This window comes from Prionailurus viverrinus, chromosome D1 (assembly GCF_022837055.1).
Source record: "Prionailurus viverrinus isolate Anna chromosome D1, UM_Priviv_1.0, whole genome shotgun sequence".
In the NCBI taxonomy this organism is placed as follows: domain Eukaryota; kingdom Metazoa; phylum Chordata; class Mammalia; order Carnivora; family Felidae; genus Prionailurus; species Prionailurus viverrinus.
The window spans coordinates 81,546,466-81,566,003 of record NC_062570.1 but is presented as its reverse complement, the minus strand read 5'-3'; the positions used below and the strand labels follow the sequence as shown (position 1 = coordinate 81,566,003).

General features: G+C 36.3%; 1 protein-coding gene across 1 annotated transcript in view; it reads right to left on the bottom strand.

Annotated features, from left to right (window-relative positions):
• Positions 1-19,538, bottom strand: part of ANO3 (anoctamin 3) — a 434,362-nt gene that overhangs the window by 122,413 nt on the left and 292,411 nt on the right. Inside the window, exons 6-7 of the mRNA XM_047823497.1 lie at positions 15,467-15,625; positions 2,248-2,348 (exon numbers count right to left, since the gene is read on the bottom strand). Coding sequence (XP_047679453.1) covers positions 2,248-2,348; positions 15,467-15,625 — 260 coding nt within the window. The remainder of the gene's footprint in view (positions 1-2,247; positions 2,349-15,466; positions 15,626-19,538) is intronic.

Below are 19,538 nucleotides of genomic sequence, written 5' to 3'. Positions count from 1 at the left end.
GATTCTGTGTCTCCCTCTCTCTCTGCCCCTCCCCCGTTCGTGCTCTGTCTCTCTCTGTCTCAAAAATAAATAAAAAATGTTAAAATTAAAAAAAAAAAGAAAACATTTTCAAGTTGAGTTTCAGAATAGTTTATGAAATTTGACTTCCATCATAAATAAACAAAGGTGATCAATTAACATATCTGTGCAATGTTTGAACAGAACTATTTGTAAAATCCTTCTTTAATTTCATAGGTTAAAATTTATTACATTGTTTTAATTCTGCATGATTATATGTCGTGTGAATATGTTCAAACCAAATAAGAAGAAATAAAATAGGGCAAATAGCAAATATTCTCCCATTATCACCTTTAATACATCCCAGGCAAGTATTTCAAGATTTTTTAGAAGATGACACAGTGTCAAAGGGTTAAAATTCCTCAGAAGTTAAGAAATGTAGAATACTACAAGTATATACTTGTCAAGCTATACTCTCAAAATTAGTTCAATAAACTGACTTGAATTGAAAGCAGTCCCTTGTAGACCTCAAATTATCTAATCATAACACAAGTAACATCTCATAGACCCTTATTTGCTTCTAGGAACCAAGATTCATAGAAATGTACAGACTTCAGGTTCTCTTAGGTATATCTTATCATTTATATACATGCTGAAGAATTAGAAAGACTTTTCTTTATCGTCTTATGATTTTTATTGTTAATATTACTATTCCTTGCCAGGGCACCTGGGTGGCTCAGTCGGTTGAGCGTCCGTCAGCTCAGGCCATGATCTCACAGTCCATGAGTTTGAGCCCTGCGTCAGGCTCTGTGATGACAGCTCAGAACCTGGAGCCTACTTTGGATTCTGTGTCTCCCTCTCTCTCTGCCCTTCCCCTGCTGATGCTCTGTCTCTCTCTGTCTCAAAAATAAATAAAAACATTAAAAAAATATTAACTATTCCTTGCCAAGCTTTTTGAGGTATTATTTGCTTATCTCTTAAATATCATATTAAAGAGAACTATTAAACTCTTAGCCAAGTTTGAATATGAGCCAATCTAGGTATCCAATTCTAACAGTGGCAGTAAGATTCTTCAGTAGTTGCCAATGCTTAATTTCTGTTTTGTGGACAATGACTGTGTCTGCATCTTTCAAAGCCTGAGGTGTTTCAAATGACTAAAAAGATAGGATCACAGGGGTGCCTGGGTGGCCTAGTCTGTTAAGCATCCGACTTCAGTCATGATCTCACCACTTGTGGGTTTCAGCCCTGCATCAGGCACTGTGCTCCAGATTCTGTGTCTCCCTCTCTCTCTGCCCCTCCCCTGCTCACACTCTGTGTCTTACTCTCTCAGAAATAAATAAACATTAAAAAGAAACTTTAAAAAGATGGAATCACTATCTCATATTTTATCTTGTATAACACAGAAGCTTGTCATAAGACTTGAGGAGGTCAGCACTCTTACCAGAACTGGCGTCTTCCATGCTACCAGGTCTGACACATTTCTCTATATTTTTGCATTGTGCTCTTACTGTTCATTTATATTCATTATTTAGAGGCTCTTTTACTGATATCTGGTTACTCTTTCTAAACCCTCTTATCAGTGATGAAGCACATTGAGTTCAAAATAAGCATAAATGTTTGTATCTTTGCACACAGTAGGAACACTGTTGAATTTTACTTTGAGAAATTATGAAGGAAGTGGTTCATTCTACATATAACAGATTTCCTTATACACAATATAAGGAAACTCATGTCTATTCAATCTTTGTTTGCCTATAGGAAGAACGGAAAAGTCATTGAATGGAGTAGGCTTCTCATCTCCCTTTGTACTCTGGTACTGAGGACAGAGCTGAAAAGCCACCTGGTTGAATTGCAACTGAAGAATGATTCTTGGTAACTGTTACACCACAAAAAACACTGCATTTGTTTACAAATGGATGCTACATCCTTATGCTTCCTGCCTTCCACAAAAACAGTAAGAGTTTTATCAACCCATATGAAATAGGAAATGAGATTAATCTTGGGATCAACTTTTTCCCTCCCTCTAGGTAAGTCCACCGAGAAATGATACGAAGCATCCAAGGGACCATAAAGTTTACCACATTTAGCAAGCATCTTAAAAGAAAAAAAACAGTGCCCAACCTACTATAAAATTTGGGAGAAAAAGCATTTCCTCTATAGAAAGAGTTACATGTACTGCTCTAAAGTTTTGCAGAAAACAGACTCATCTTAATATGTACTGAGATAGAATGAAGTAAAATTCGGAAGTACCTGAAGGGCATCCTGATATTCAGCCTCTCTGCATACTTGCACAGCGTGTCCCATGGAATATGAATTTTAATAAACATGATATCAGGGTTTGCAACAGCTGGCTGCAAAGGATAGAAAGACAGGCACCATTATTTAGAATCAGAGCTGATGATACCATGCCACAATTTGATTTGAAAGGAAGAAACACCATCACCTTGTCTCCACATAAACCGTTGTCACTGATTTAAAGGGGATTTATATGAATAACAATTCTCAATACAGCAACACCTTCATAAAAATGTAATAATGCCATTGCATGCATACAAGAAATGGTCACCTATGTGAGTTAGTGCATTTTCTTATATTGACTGTTATCAAGATCCAGAATACCCAATCACAAAAATCTTGAGCCAGTCAGGGATACGAAGGTAGTCTTATTGCAAACTTTATCATGATCCTACTCAGAGGGAAGAAAAACCACTGACAGTTGCCACCAGTCATTCATTAATTCATTCACTTATTCTTCTGGCATATTTTATTGAGTCGCTAAATCCTGGGAAAAATGGAATATAAATCATGCAAGTCCATGACCTTAGAGAGCTGTCAAATTTGCACACTTACTTTAACCTTTTAATCCATAGAAATTTGGGTGCCTTTGATTCAGACAAAAGTTTTTTTTTTTTAATATTTTTTAAATGTTTATTTATTTATTTATTTATTTAATTTTTTTTTTCAACGTTTATTTATTTTTGGGACAGAGAGAGACAGAGCATGGACGGGGGAGGGGCAGAGAGAAAGGGAGACACAGAATCGGAATCAGGATCGCCATCAGCCCAGAGCCTGACGCGGGGCTCGAACTCCCGGACCGCGAGATTGTGACCTGGCTGAAGTCGGACGCTTAACCGACTGCACCACCCAGGCGCCCCATGTTTATTTATTTATTTTGAGAGACACAGAGAGAGAGAGAGAGAAAAGGGCAGGGAGAGAGGAGAGAGTGAGAGAATCCCAAGAAGGCTCCACATTGTCAGTGCAGAGTCTGACACGGGGCTTGAACTCATGAACTGTGAGATTATGACCTGAGCTGAAATAAAGAGTCAGATGCTCAACCGACAGAGCCACCCGGGTGCCTCCAGACAAATTTTTTAATGTTTATTTATTTTTGAGAGAGAGAGAGCATGAGTGGGCAAGAGGTAGGGAGAGAGGGAAACAGAATCTGAAGTAGGTTCCAGGATCTGAGCTAAGACCTGAGCAGAAACCAAGAGTCCAAGGCTTAACTGACTGAGCCCCAAGCGCCCCTGGTTAATGTTGTTTATTTAAATTTCATCTAGATGGGGCACCTGAGTGGCTCAGTCAGTTAAGCATCAGACTTGGGCTCAGATTACGGTTCCTGAGTTCAAGCCCCAGGTTGGGCTCTGTGCTGACAGCTCAGAGCCTGGAGCCTGCTTTGGATTCTGTGTCTCCCTCTCTGCCCCTCTCCCACTCACTCTTTGTCTCTCAAAAATAAATAAACGTTAAAAATTTTTTTAAATAAATGAAAGTAAATAAATTTTATCTAGATGGAACTTCTCAAGAAACATAACAATCTTAAAATCTCAAAAGCATAGAAGAAATTTATCAGTTTAATTTAAAATCATATATATTTTATAATTAAACTAATGCTTCATATCCATACATTCATGAAGCCCTATGTTTTAGATGTGGCTAATTTCACAAGTTTTCCCAAACAATATTTCAAATGAGTATTGCCAGTATTAATACAAATAATAATACAAAAAGTATTATTAGAGAGCCATGGGATAATCATCAGACTAATACTCATATGTAGGGCATCATTGCCATTGGGCAGACACTTTTACACACTAGCATTTGCCGAAGTTTATTATTCTATGGAGTACTATAAAAAAAGAGGCAGGGTATTTCATGGCCACAAAAATTTTGAGTTTCTCCCTGGAGGACTTTTGACAAACTTTAATATGCATATACTTGCTAAAAATATCCAAGATGGTGAAAAGTAAACTAAATTTCCAAAATTTTGGAACATGGATTATTTTTTCCCTGATAGCTTATTGAAGTATTTCTATTTTGCTTGCAAATCATCAAGGGAAAAATAGTAAAAGATGCTTGCCCTTAAGTACAGTTTCCAAAGGCTTTTCTTACTTCAAATATGTTTGTTTTAAATATTAGGTAAAGAATGATGGGAATAAAATGGACAATGACAGAAGGAAACATAGTATGTGTCAAATATCAACAGGCCTTTGAATTCAGACCAAGGTCATACACATTAGCTCTGCTTGAGAAAATAATGTGTAGAATTTTTTTAAATGAGTATTAATTTGGGGCACCTGGGTGGGTCAGTCAGTTAAGCCTGTGTGTTAGGCTCAGGTCATGATCTCACGGTTCTTGAGTTTGAACCCCGCATCAGATGCTGTGCTAACAGCCTGGAGTCTGGAGCCTTCTTCAGATTTTGTGTCTCCCTCTCTCTCTGCCCCTCCCCTGTTTGTGCTGTGTCTCTCTCTCAAAAATAAATAAACATAACATTTTTTTAAAGTGAGCATTAATTTATTCAAACAACTATTTGTTTAAAATATGTATTTTTTTTTTTTACCCAGCTAGAAAGAGAAAGGAGAACAATTATGATGTTATCTCTAGGTTCTTTTTAGTGACTATTCCAGACTTGGTTGAAAGGTTTCTGTGCAGAAGTGATAGAATCAAGAAAATCTAAGACAGAAAAAGCATAGGCATTTAAATGACTCTTTCATTGAGGCAAGTGAAGAAAGAATTTCATGTTTTATTATAGTTTTTCCTGCTTAAGCCATACAAAAGTTCTTATATTCAAAAGATTCTTCTTTTAAAATTATGGTGTTGGCCACTGGTGTTATATCAACTTGCCTTTCACTTACCAAGCACAATTTAAATTTCTTCAATCCTAATTGCCTACTTAGAAGAAATTACATGGTATGGTTGACAGAACATAGTGTTTGGAATCACAAAGACTTAAGTACAAATTCCATCTTTACCATTTACTTTACTCTGTGAGCTTGAGAAAATTACCTAACCTCTATGATTCTATTTTCTCTCCTGACAAAGGGAGACGATGATCTTAACTCACAGAGCTGGTGTGAGTGTTATGAAAGACCAGACATAGAAAGTACCCAAGTATAACAGGTTATCTGTTAATTTCCTGTCGAGGTCAGGCTTCTTATATCAGACCCTAACCAAACTAATGGATAATTTCAAAACTTCACTAGAATCTTTGTCCAGCACTCTCTTTTTCTTTTTTCTTATAAAACACTATCAGATTCATTTTTACCCTTTGGTTTTGTAAGCCTTCAACAACAGGACTTTCAATTATACAAGTACAAAACCTATAATTTGGGGAAAACTCTAAAGCAGAGTGACTTGGATCAAGTTACTGAAGAATTAAATATTTTTCAGATAATATCAACTGGGTATAAATTGTAATAAAACTGTATTTCTGTAGACTATAATCTCTTTGGAAGACATCTCTTCCTTTATATATATTTAAATTGTTCTACACCTGTGTGTTACTGCTTTTTCCTTGGGAGAAGTGGGTTGTTTTTCAGCATTTTCCTCAGAATCTGGAAGTGAGGCCTCCATGAAAATGAATGAGTCAGAAAAAAACCAATCTATACAAGACTGACACATTCTACGTGTTTAAGAATGGTTTAAGACTGAATAAAGAAGCCTGTGAGAAATGCACTGCTATTTGATCATTGCATTCCCTCTGGTGTTTCCATGTGAGTTTGAAAGCAGGGGTCTCTATTGTTGAACAGACAGCTCCTGGGACCAAAAAAAAATTTTTTCAGGAGCTAGTGCTTATTCTGGTACAAATGGAGATCTCATTCTCCCTCAGAGCATCATGGTCCCTGAAGCCTAGGTATGTTGGTTGCCAGAATAGAGTCACAGCATGAAGAACGTGTGAATGACATATGTGTTGGGAGAGGTCTTAGAAGGTTTAACCTCCACAGCAGGAGAGCTTGGGTTTCATACTACCAGATGGTTCCTGATCTGTTTTACCTTACAGAATATACAGCCAGAGTCTGATCACTCTCCACTTCTCTATAGCGCCCACCCTGGTCTATGCCATCATCATCTCTGGCCTGGACTCCTGCAGTGCTGTCCAACAGAGCCTTTGCTCACACATTCTTGCCCCCAATAATCTACTCGTAGCATAATGGCCGGAGTGCTCTGTAAAATGTAACTCAGATCATGTAACTATTTCATTCAGAGTGAACGCCGAAGTGTTGTCAGTGACCTACACAGCCCTTTAGAGTCGCACACTCAGTATCTTGCTCACCACCCTCTCCTACTACTTTCCCCCTCACCAACTCTACTGCTCTCATTTGGTCACTCGCTATGACTTGCCTGTCCTTGCCTCATCCTTCTTACCTTGTCTAATATCTTCTCTGTAGTATTTATTATCTCCTAATAGCGAGTCTTTTTTTTTTATGTAAGTGCCATATAAGAAGGGATCTTCGTTTTATTTATTTATGTATACCAAGCATCTAGTTCTATGCTGGGCACACAGTAGTCACTCACTAAGCATTTGTTGAATGGATGAATGAGTGAGTTAACTTATTTTGAGTGTACCTTCTATGTAACTTGTACCTAACCCAGAGATGATGGAAACAGAGTGCAAATAAGCCAGAATTATTCTGAAAGCGGTGCTATGTCAAAATTCAAATTAGCATCATGAAGAGCTGGCATAGCACTGATTATTAATTCATTCCTGTCAACCTTTAAGATGTGAAAAAGCCTAATACACTTAAATAAAGGAGATGCTTTAGAGGGATGTTTCTGCATTAACTCTACCATCAATGAGGGAAATGTCAAGCTAAGTGCACATACAGCTAGAACATTTCTAATTTTGTATGTATTAACTTTAAATATATATAGATCTTTCTCAAGCAGCGTGAACTGTCTTCTTTTATAACTTCCTCAAATTAATTTCTCTTTTGTTATACCTCTACTTAAAACAAAATAAAAGTAGTTCATTTTCTTGCAGCTACTGAGCAGGGGGTTGGTGAAGGGATGGTGTTGCCAGGGAGAAGGATTACTTTCTCCCTTGGAGTCCAAAGCTCCCAATCTGGCACTTTCTGTTTCTCTCTGATGAAGGCAGGCTTTTCGGAGGGAATAACACACCCACCACCTTCACACTTCACATTATTATTTAATTATTTCATCCAGACTTTCCAAGAGGTGGAATAGTCACTCTTCAGAGAAGAGGAAATTTAAACATTGAGTTTTTACAAAGTCACTCTCTGCGAGTTGGTGGCACAGAGCTGAAAGAAAACAGAATGTGGTAGCTCATGCGAGTAAGTCTAAGAAGATGATGAATTGCTCGTATGATCTGGAAATGTACTTGGGACACAAATACAAGCCATACACCTATGCATTCATATGGCCTTTGAATATGAATCATTGTCTACTAACGATGGGCTTGTCTAGAAATTGTCCTTATCAACATGTAATATAATGAGGACTTGAAACCTATTCTCTGCCAGACTCAGTGCTTAGCTCTGGTGAATGCAAATTTTAAAAATGGGGACTTGTGAGGTGCCTTGGTGGCTCAGTCAGATAAGCGTCTGACTTCAGCTCAGGTCATGATCTCACAGTCCGTGAGTTCGAGCGCCGTGTCGAGCCCCGTGTTGGGCTCTGTGCTGACAGCTCAGAGCCTGGAGCCTGCTTCTGATTCTGTGTCTCCTTCTCTCTCTGCCCCTCCCCCACTCACATTCTGTCTCTTTCTCTCTCAAAAGTAAACATTAAAAAATTTTTAAAAATATTCCTACTTTTCAGTAACAAGTCTGATACTTGCTGACAGGCTCACAATTTCATTTCCCCTGTCTTCGTGTTGTAAGCCCTTTGTTTTCCTCCCCCTCCTGCTTTCCTTCCTGCCTCCACCTTTCTTTCCCAGATCCTCCCACCATCATTTAAGCATCTCATACAAGAAAAAAGGAAGAGAGAAGCGAAACCTCATGAGAGCTCTTTCCCCTCTGTGGACGCTGCTCTTCATCCTCCCATCACAGAGCAAGGTGATGACATTTGCTGCTGCCTGTTTTCCTGCTGCCTCATCACTCTTCAACTCACATTGTCCCTTTTGCTTGCGTGTCATCTCTCCAGAGAGGTGATTCTCATTGCTTTCGCGAAAGTTCTCCACAACTTCCAATGGAACCAGCCTCTTTCTTGTCTTCCTGGGCTCCTTGGCAGTATTTTACCCCTGCTAACCACTTCTCCCTGTGACTCCCCATCATCTCTGCCTCTTCCACCTCCCTCTAACTCCTGCAAGTGTCTCTTCTTCCCTCCTACCTTTTACAGGCTCACTCCTACACTCCTTTTTTTCCTCATTCTCTCTAGTGGTTTCATCCTCATACATGGCTTATATTACCATTTGCACTCTAAAGACTAAAGCATTTACCTTCGGTTCAGACTCCTCATTGGGCCCTAGTACAGATTTCAAACATTTTCTACTTGTATTTGTCAAGGGTCCCTCAATTACTATCTTATGATCTTTACTCCCATAACCCCATCCCACTTTCTCCCCAAATTAGCTCTCTTCTGGTCAACAGTAGAATCATACTGGCTATTCCTTCTGCAGATAGCATTCTGCCTCCTTACCTTCCCATGATGGACTCCTTTTCATTTAGAGCACTTTCTTTCAAATCTCCCATGCTAAAATAACTACCTAGCCACAGTCCCTATATAAATTATTCTGGTTTTTTATTTTGAAAAAATTTTTTAATTTTTATTTTTGAGAAAGAGAGAGGAGAAAAGAGACAGCAGTGGAGGGGCAAAGAGAGAGAGTGGTAGAGAGAGAGAGAGAATCCCAAGCACGCTCCACACTGTCAGTGCAGAGTCTGACGTGGGGTTTGAACCCATGAACCATGAGATCATGACCTGAGCCGAAGTCGGACACTTAAATAGCTGAGCCACCCAAGCACCCTTAAATTATTGTTTTAATAATAGCCATTTTTCTTGTATGTTTATGGTTTCTCTGCTCCCATGAGAATATTGCCCATTTTTATCTTTGTTCTCATTTATCCCCAGAATGTGGCATATAACAGTTACTTCATTAATGTTCCCTGAATGAATAAAGAAATTGCTCAAGCCACAATCCCAAGTCATCCTTCAGATCTGCTTCACTTTTCCTATCATAACCCAAACGCTGAGTATCTACATTTTAAGTTCCGTATTTAACAAATCTACTTCTTTCTCTCCTTCTCTAATGCCAGCCATGATGTCTGTACATCCAGTCATGCTCTTCAAATCTATGGTCTTCTCAGCAATCCCAGGTATGTTCTTAGAAAACAAATATGGTCATGATCCTGCCCTGCTTAAAATTATTCAGTGGTTTCCCATTTTTCTTAAGAAAATCATCAAAAGTCTACTACTAGAAGTAATTATTTAACCCTCACCATTCTTTCCAAGTTCACCTACTCCCCTTTCATTCTGGTATTGAAAAATGCCAGTATCCTTCTTCCCATTACATGATATTCAATTGATCCTTGTTATGATGGGGTTTGCCATTAATAGATTAAGAGATCCCTAGGTGATTATAATATGCAGTCACTGCTTAAAATCACATCTAGCCCTCTTATTCAACTTATTTTAGGTACTATTCATCTTCAAACCTCAATTCAAAGTTTATTTCTTTAATTTCACTTCTGGTCTTCCCTCATCCTCCAGATGAGATCACTGTCCTTGATATAAATCATTGCAACATCGTTTACTTGTCTTTTAGGTCACTTATCACAGTTTGAAATTATGAAAAGTATCCTCTTAAGGAAGAATTTTAGACATTGTATCCATAAGTAGATATTGAAAGTCATCTTTCAATAATTAAAGCTTTATTATGCAAATCCATTTATGGTAGTATCCTTAGCTATGCAAATACTGGTCAAGTGGAAAGAGTGTAACAAGATTTTCTTTTCTTTTCTTTTCTTTTCTTTTCTTTTCTTTTCTTTCTTTTTTTTTTTTTAATTTACAGCATTTTCCCTTGCTTGGGTAGGCAGAGTTACTTTGAGAGTATTGAATTAAATTTCATAGTGCTTTTAGGCCCTTTTTGGAAGGAAGACATACAAATCCCCCAATTCTGTTTCAAAACAATTAACCTCTATTCTGGAGAACTAGGGTAGCCTTAACACTTTCAATTGTCAGGGAAAAACAAATTCATTTACCTTAGTGGAGGTAAGTGGGAAGAAAAAGAAAGCAGAGACTGGTAATTTGTGCTCAACACAATGGCTATAGTTTGTGGAGATGGTTGATTTCAATGAAATGTGCAGATGAGAATGAATATACTTCCTGATCATCTGTCATGATACTTTATTGAATCATGGGAACTAAATGCCAAACCTATAAATATGAACTAAAAGAGCTGCAATTGTGGAACCCAGAATAAAAAAAAAATTAAAAAGTCAGCCCAGCAATAACAGTACACATAGAAACACTGTCTTGCTGAGAGCCAATCTAGACCAAACAAAAATAAAAACAAAAAATTAAAAAATTAAAAAAAAATCTCTTAGCAGCGACTAAAGAGTTAGAACTCAAGGGTGAATGGACTGCCCTTTAAAAGCAGAACAGGACTCCGTTTGGATGAATAACATCCTGTATTATTGCTAAGAAAACGGTGGAGGAACAAGGGAGAGGAAGACTCAGAAGAGAATCTGGACTTACTGCCAAGAAAACTAGCTGGAGACTGAGCCAAGTCATACCTCTTTCATAATTACACAATTGTCACGACAGACTCACATGTAGACTGAAAGTTCAGTGAAGGCAGGGACAGGGTCTACTTTACTCATTGGATCCCTAGTAGCTTGCATAATACCTGTCACAATTATTTGTTGAATTGATAAATAATTGGAGATGTGTGAGCAAAGTAACTATCAATATTATAATAGAATGTATGTATAAATTGCTCTTGGTATAGATGAGGAAATGATTGTATGGAGGAGAAATCACAGGAGAATAAAATCTTATTACAAGACTGAGTTCATAAGACTTTGGTAATAAGTACTTATTGATTGAATTAGTCCACTGATATGGATATTCTGGGTTAAAATTCCCAGAAGAGACATAAAAAGGGAAACAGAACTAAAGGAATCAATAGAAATTGAGACCAGAAGTCAACTTGCCCAATTTTGTAACACTAGGCAGCGTGTGAATAAATCCTTACCTTGTAAAGAGTCAAGGCACTATTATTTTATATATATTAAAAATTGCTAATAAACATATCAGTTCTCTAGATCCATCTCAAGTTATAGTTCAGTATTTCCTAATGTGTTTCTTAGAACGCTAATCACAGAAGTAGTCCTGTGGAAAAAAAGAGCGGGGGCTCCAATATCACGTCTAAGTAACAGTGAGCATTCTATTCCATTGATAACACTTATTAGCAAATTATCTAGATATTTAACCAAAGAAATCATCAAAATTTTTTCACCTTGTCCATCTAATTTTCTAGAAAAGTAGTTAAATCCCACTTGTAGTAAATTAGGAGTCCCTCAAACATGTAATTTAAAGTTTTTCTTGGGCCGCCTGGGTGGCTCAGTTGGTTAAGCATCCAACTTTAGCTCAGGTCATGATCTCACAGTTCGAGCCCTGTGTCAGGCCCGGTGCTGACATCTAGGAGCCTGGGGTCTGCTTCATATTCTTTGTCTCAGTCTCTCTCTGCCCCTCCCCCACTAGTGCTCTGTCTCTCTGTCTCTCAAAAATAAATAAATGTAAAAAAAATTTAAAAAAATTTTTTTTCTCTGAATAAGGGAATGGTTGACTAAATCCCCAAGTTGTAATACTATACACCTAGTAAAAGAGATGAGTTGTATCTAAATCTAAAGGCAATTTAAGATATTCATAATATATTGTTAAATAACAGAATTGAGTAGTAGAATATAATGCATATCAGGACTAAATTTTCTAAAAAATATATGCATATTTGTATATCTAGAAAATATACTTAGGACATCCAGCAAAATAAAATCAAGACATTAACAAGGCTACTAAAAAATAAGAGAATATGATTTGGGAGATAGTAGATGTGAACTTTGGCTTTTTATTTTGCACTTTATTTTACTTTCAGTTTTCACATTAAGATGTTTTCATTCTGTAACGTGATAAATATGTATTTAATATGTGTTTTTAAGACCTTAGAAGTTTAACTAAAATAGCAAGAGGTTTTTTTTTTGATAATAGGAGTATGAAAAATAGGCTTTTACCTCCTTTCTATTTTCCATTTTTTTCTAGTAAGCATTAGTAGTTTTATTGTTTCACTAGAAAAATACAACATTCTTTAAAGAACACTTAAGAAAAGCATTCAAGGAAAGAAAAGTTGTCAGGGATAAAGAAGGGCATCACATAGTGACAAAGGAGCCGGTTCTCCGAGAAGACACAACCATCCTTAACGTGTATGTACCAGATAAGAATGCCAGAGTATGTGAGGCAAAAACTGACGGAACTTCAGGGAGAAACAAATGAATTACTATCACAGGTGGAGACTTCAACACTTCTGTATCAGAAATACACAGATCCAACAGGCAGAAGACCAGTAAGGAAATAGTTGAACTCAATAACACCATCAATCAACTATTGCTGTAATTGACATCTGTAATTGTAATTGACATCTATAGATTCCTTTATCCAACAACAAGAGAATGTACATTTTTCTCAAACTCACATGGACCATTCAAGAAGATTAATTATTCTGGGCCATAAAACACATCTTAACAAATTTAAAAGAAGAGAAACCATCCAGTGTCTGCTTTCAGACCACAGTGGAATTAAGCTAGAAACCAACAACAGAAAGATAACTGGAAAATCCCAAAATATATGCAGATTAAATGACATTCTTACAAATGACACATAGGACAAATATGAAAGCTTCAGAGAGGAAAAATAATTTTCTACTACATGAAAAAAAACATAATTTATCAAAGTTTAAATTATGTAAACTTTAAGTATAGTGAAAGCTGTGACCAGGGGTAAATTTATAGCATTAACTGCATATATTAAAAAAAAAAGAAAGGTTTAAAGTTAATCATCTAAGTTTTCATTTTAAGAAACTAAAAAAAGAAAGAGCGACTTAAATCCAAAGTAAACAGAAGAAAAGAATAAGAGCATACTATAACATTATGGTCAACAATATTTCAATAAAATAGAATTCTTTCATAAATCAATAAAATTGAAAACAGAAAAAACAACATAAAAAAATTGATGAAACGTTTGGTTCTTTAAATAGATCAGTAAATCAATAAGCCTCTAGTCAGCCTAGTAAGAAAAATAGAGAGAAGACACAAATCATCCATATCAGAAATGAAAGAGGGGACTGCGCTATAACTAAAAGATTAATAAAGGAATACTATGGTTAACTCTATGCTCACATTTGACAGCCTAGATGAAATGAGCCAATTTATTTAAAGACATAATCTGCCAAAACTCACATGCAAACAATACACAACCTGAATAGATGTGTATCTATTAAATAAACTGAATCATTAACTAATAACTTTCCCAAACGGAAAGCACCAGGCTCTGATGGGTACACTGATGATTTCTACGAAACATCTAAGGAAGAAATTGTGCCAATTTTCTACAATCTTTTTCAGAGTATAGAAGTAGAGGGGAAACTTCCTAACTCATTCTATGAGGCCAGCACTATTACCAAAATACAAAGGCACTCCAAGAAAAAAAGACAAAAACAAAACAAAAACAAAAACAAAACAAAACAAAAAACTACAGGCTAATATCTTTCATGAACATACATGCAAAATTCTTCAATAAAATATTAGGAAATAGAACCCAACAATGTATAAAAAGAACTATATACCACAACCAATTGGGATCTATCCTAAGTATGCAAGGCTGGTTCAATATTTGAAGATCAATTAATAACTATAAAAAAATAACTAGTGAGCTTCTACTCTGTGAAAGACAATGTCAAAGGAAATGATAAAACAAGCAACAAACTGAGAAAATACTTGCAAAAGACACATCTGATGAAGAACTGCTGTTCCAAAATATACAAAGAACTCTTAAAACTCAACAATAAGAAAACAAACAACTCAATTTAAAAATAAGCCAAAAGTCTTAACATACACCTCACCAAGAAAGATACATAGATGGCAAATAAGCATATTAAAAGATGCTCTACTTCATACACCATCAGGAACATGCAAATAAAAAAAATGAGCTTACCACTAGACACCCATTAGAATGGCCAATATCCAGAATAATGACAACAGCAAATGCTTGTGAGGAATTGGACAACAGGAACTCTCATTTATTGCTGGTGGGAGTGCAAAATGGTATAGCCATTTGGGAAGACATTATGAAGGTTTCTTGCAAAAATGAACATACTCTTAGCATATGATCCAGCAATCCACTCCTTGATATTTACTCAAAGTTGAAAATTTCTGTCCATGCACAAACCTGCACTAGGATGTTTAAAGCAGCTTTATTCATAATTACCCAAACTTGGAAGCAACCAAGATGCCCTTATACAGGCGAATGAATAGGGTGGCAGAGAGATGTATAGGCAAAACACATGGGATTTTTAGGGCAGTAAAAATACTTTGCATAATTCTATAGGGTGGATACATGTTACATTTTCCCAAACCCACATAATGTACAACATCAAGAGCAAACACTAATGTAAACTATGGACTCTGGATGACAATAAGGAGTCTATGTAGGTTCATCAATTATAACAAATGCACCACTCTGGTGGGAGATGTTGATAATGGGAGATGGTGTGTGGGGGCAGGAGCTATATGGGACATCTCTGTACCTTCCTCTCAATTTTGCTGTGATCTAAAACTACCCTAAAAAGTGAAGTCTGAAAAAAAAATAAAAGCATTAAAAGAAAGGATTGAGAAGCAAATCATTCATTCCAATATTGAAACCCAGACATTAACAGCTTGACACTCTTTTCTTTTAACATTTTTCTTTTCATAGGGTTTTCTATACTTTATATAGGTATAATTATTCCTTCTTCAATTTTTAAAACTGTAAAAATAGTTATGCCCTTAGAAAAATATTTAAATTTACGGAAATGTATAAGTAAAAAAGGAATACATATTTAAGTGGGACTGTACATATGTATTTCTTTTATGTGGGCGAAAATAACTATACATTTTATAAAGCCATGTGTTATACACTTCCCATATTAAAACATATGAGATTATATCTCTTCCAGCATATTTTACCACACAACTAGTGTTATCAAAGCACCTACCTCCTTTTCCAACATCAGGCCTTCGGCTCTGAGGTTCTTTTCAAATGTGTTCCTTTTGTCATATTGTATATTTGACTTTCTATACACCAGGATGTAATCAATCCGTTTTTTGCCATCTTTGAATAGAAGTCCACTGGATGCTATGTAATTCATGTCATTCTGCAAACAAAGCAAGACTGTTAATAGTGTAGGCTAGACAAACACACCGTTTTGGTCTCAGTCACTTTGGTTTGGATACTGGCGCTCCAAAAGCAAAAATATTTTTACATTCCAGTTATGAGATATGGGAAAGCTGATTAAAGAAAGTCTGAAGTCTGTAATAGGAGACAAGTTAGCAAGCGATGTTCTACAATTTGAAATTAGGCAGTCTGATACCAGACCCTGGGTTCTCTGACGCTGGCATCGGAATGCATATAGTAAGCTTTATTTAGTAAGGTCCTGTAAAAATAATATCAGCTAGCATATGCTGAGTATGTATTTATTCAACATCAGGCTCAGACATAAGTGCCTTACATGTTTGATCTTTTTTAATACTTACAACTCCCATTGCAAAAATTAAGACATTAAGTGTTAACATAAGTACTGAAGCCAACATAATTTCCAATATTAAATAATATTCAGATAGGTATAATTTTCTAAAGCTCTGTTCAACAACACTGAACTGAAAATAATTCCTGAGCTGCTTGCTCCAGAGATACTTGTCCAGTGGATATAAAACTGTGATCCAACTAAGACAGCTTACTTATCAAGCTTAATCACTTGCTTATCAAGACTGTTGTATGGCCCTCACCTTGCTCTGCCCATTCGCCCAAGCTATTTTTTATAGACTGGCAATTTTCCACCAAATGCCTGCCTTGCAAGATACACCTTGCATGATAGTTGAGACACCTGAGTGATCCTCCACATCATAAATTACAGCATTTAACTGCTCTCCTCAAGACCCTTCAAGTTCCTTCACACTTACTAACTCCTAACATGTTATATGCAATGAAACCATTTATTATCTTTTGTTTACCATCTGCCTGATCAAGGATTGTTTACTGTTTTGTCTCAGATTATTCCAGACATCTCACCCCAAATCAGATACAGAGTGGGCATCAATAAATATTTGTGGGAGGAAGAAAGGAAGGCAACATCCATAAACCTGTGTGTCCAGGTTGACCTCAAGAATAGAAAACCAAGAAGAGATCATATTGACACATCTCCTCCTCTCGCCTCCAGTATTTACAACAAATCAAATTAAAACAGGTTAAGATAAATAATCAAAAAATTACAGCAGAACTGATAGCCATGGTGTGCCCTTTGTTTTATACCTACCATCCACTGCCTCCAGACATCTTCATGGTAATTTCAACAAGGACTGGGCTAAAATAAAATCATATACAAATTTCCTTCTTCATTTTCTTTTGCATAAAGTATACCACCCTCTACAGTTGATTATTTTAAAAAATTTAATGTTTATTTATTTTGAGAGAGAGATAGAGAGAGAGAATGAGCAGGGGAGGAGCAGAGAGGGAGGGAGAGAGAGAACATCCCAAGCAGGCTTTGCACTGTCAGCACAGAGCCGGATAGGGGATTGACCTCATGAACCTTGAGACCATGACCTGAGCCAAAATCAAGACTGAGACGTTTGACTGACTGAGCCACCCAGGTGGACCTCCAGTTCATTATTGAGTCACTTCTGATTTTTATGATATTAAAAACATATTTAATCCTAGGCGAAGGCAAGAGTCCTTCAGTGAGAAGACCTGGAAGTAAATGATGGGTTGGTAGGAAAAGTGTGAGGAGACAAGATAGTATTTAATCAATTTTATGTGCTCTTCATATTTTAAGAGCAGCATAGACTGAAAGTGGAACTCTGATAGTTATTGTTACCCATTGTTCTAAGTCTAAGCAAAACAAATGCTAAACTCTCCCAGAGAAACAGCTGTTTTACCATTAAAAAATCGCCATTTTTTTTTCACAATAAGTGACCTTAGGCATTATTTACAACTTTTTTGTTTCTGAAAAATGTGTTCACAATCAAACTATATTAACTAGAATTCTAATTTATTGTCTAATTATTTTATGAATTCTAAATTATTAGATGAGTTTTACCAGGCAGAATGAAAAATAGCTATCGAAATGGTCATACAGAAGCATGGTGAGATTTGGAAATATCTCCTGAATTATGTTTAAAAAAACATTGTATAGGCTCTATAAAATTTTAAGTTTATGAGTTTATATTTTATTTTAATACATATATGGCACCCATTAACCAAGATGCTGATTAACCTGCTCAAATCTGTTGCTTAAAAGCAGAACTGACAGGAAATTTATTATATATCATTGTGTTTAGTCACCAAAAGAACAACTTCTTTAAGTGTTTGAAATCATAAGGGTTGTTTGAACATGAAATCAAGACTCCTCTCTTAAGTTACCTGGAATAGTGAAGTGCTTTCCAATTACAATGCAGAATGAATTTAATTTAGAAACAGAGTTTTCATGTTTATTATTCCCAGAAGATAGAATAAAACTAGTTTTGCTCAGAGAACCTAGGATGCTGATCATCCATCAGGCACCTTATCTTTCAACAGTGTTGAAAACAACTTAATTATGTAATGCATTGCAAACCATAAAGCTCAGGTACTTTCAGCAAAGCTGGTCTTCCTAAAGAGTATCCCAAAAATATGCATGTTATGGCTCACGTGGAGAAAGAACCCTTTGCAAAGATTTTAGCACATTTGCAAAACAGCAATAGAAGTCTGCCTATTTGCATGAAAACACATTTTTGAGAATTTTTCAAATAAAATTATGGTAGTAACTATTTGTGACCTGCATATGTTTTCCAGAATTTATTCTTTTCAATCTAACAAGCATTCATCGAACACCTATTGTGTGCTATGTACTGTGTTAAACTCGAGGGATAAAAATAAGAGGACACAAAAGACTTTTAGGGATTTTATCCTGCCTGGGGAGTAGTAGGCATGTAATTGTTTAGTTACAATGTTATCTAATATGTGCAGGAATAGAGTTGAAGAATGTCCAGGTGTACCAGAGGAAGACTTATTAACAGGTGCCAGTAGCCACTAAGGGTCCTGTTATCTTGGGGAGTTTACCACAGTCCTCTGTCAGGCAGATATAAAATTAGGTCAGGTCATTAATCTGTTAGTGATTGCTGACTGATTACATGTTAACCATACACTTGAGTTAGTAAGATGCAGTATGATACACTGGTTAAGGTACTGATTTCTGCATTAGACAGACTGGTGTTTTAATTAACTGTGTTTGTAGACATGTTACTTAATCTCACTGCTCAGTGTCAGTTCCCACAGCTTTTAAGCAAATATAATAATATTATCAACAGTATAAGATTATTGTTACGACTAAATGAGATAATGCACAGACAGCAGTCTCAACGTTGTCTGACCTTGTGAGATCAAAAAAGTCAGTTCTTGTCACGAAAAATAAGATAAAATTTGTATGCTCCCTTTCTTTCTCTCAAAATAAATAAAGATTAAAAAAACAATGAAATTTATTTTTGCTTTCTACTAATGATGAGTATTTGGGCTATTCATTTCCAGTCTTGCCTATTTTTAATAAACATTCATGTGTATATCTTGCAATAGATGTGTGCATACATTTCTGTCAGTATGTACCTAGGACAAAATTGCTGATTCCCAGGAAAAGTTTGTTTTCAACCTTAGCAGTATGCCAGTCTTAACTTAGAATGAAGTTTGTTGTATATAGGCTTTATTTCAATTTATGGTGTCTTCAAAAATTTTTTCTTTAATCATTATTTATTTTTCAGAGAGAGATAGACAGAGTGTGAGCAGGGGAGAACAGAGAGAGAGGGAGACACAGAATCCAAAGCAGGTTCCAGGTTCTGAGCTGTCAGCACAGAGATGGACGCAGGGCTCAAACTCACAAACTGTGAGATCCTGACCTGAGCCAAAGTTGGACGCTGAACTGACTGAGCCACTCCAGGTGTCTTGTAAGATGCCTTTTCTGGTGTCTTTCAAGATTTCATGGAACATGTCTCTGTACAGATGGACTCTTCTTGATTACAAAGTCCTGGTCTATGCTTTAAAAA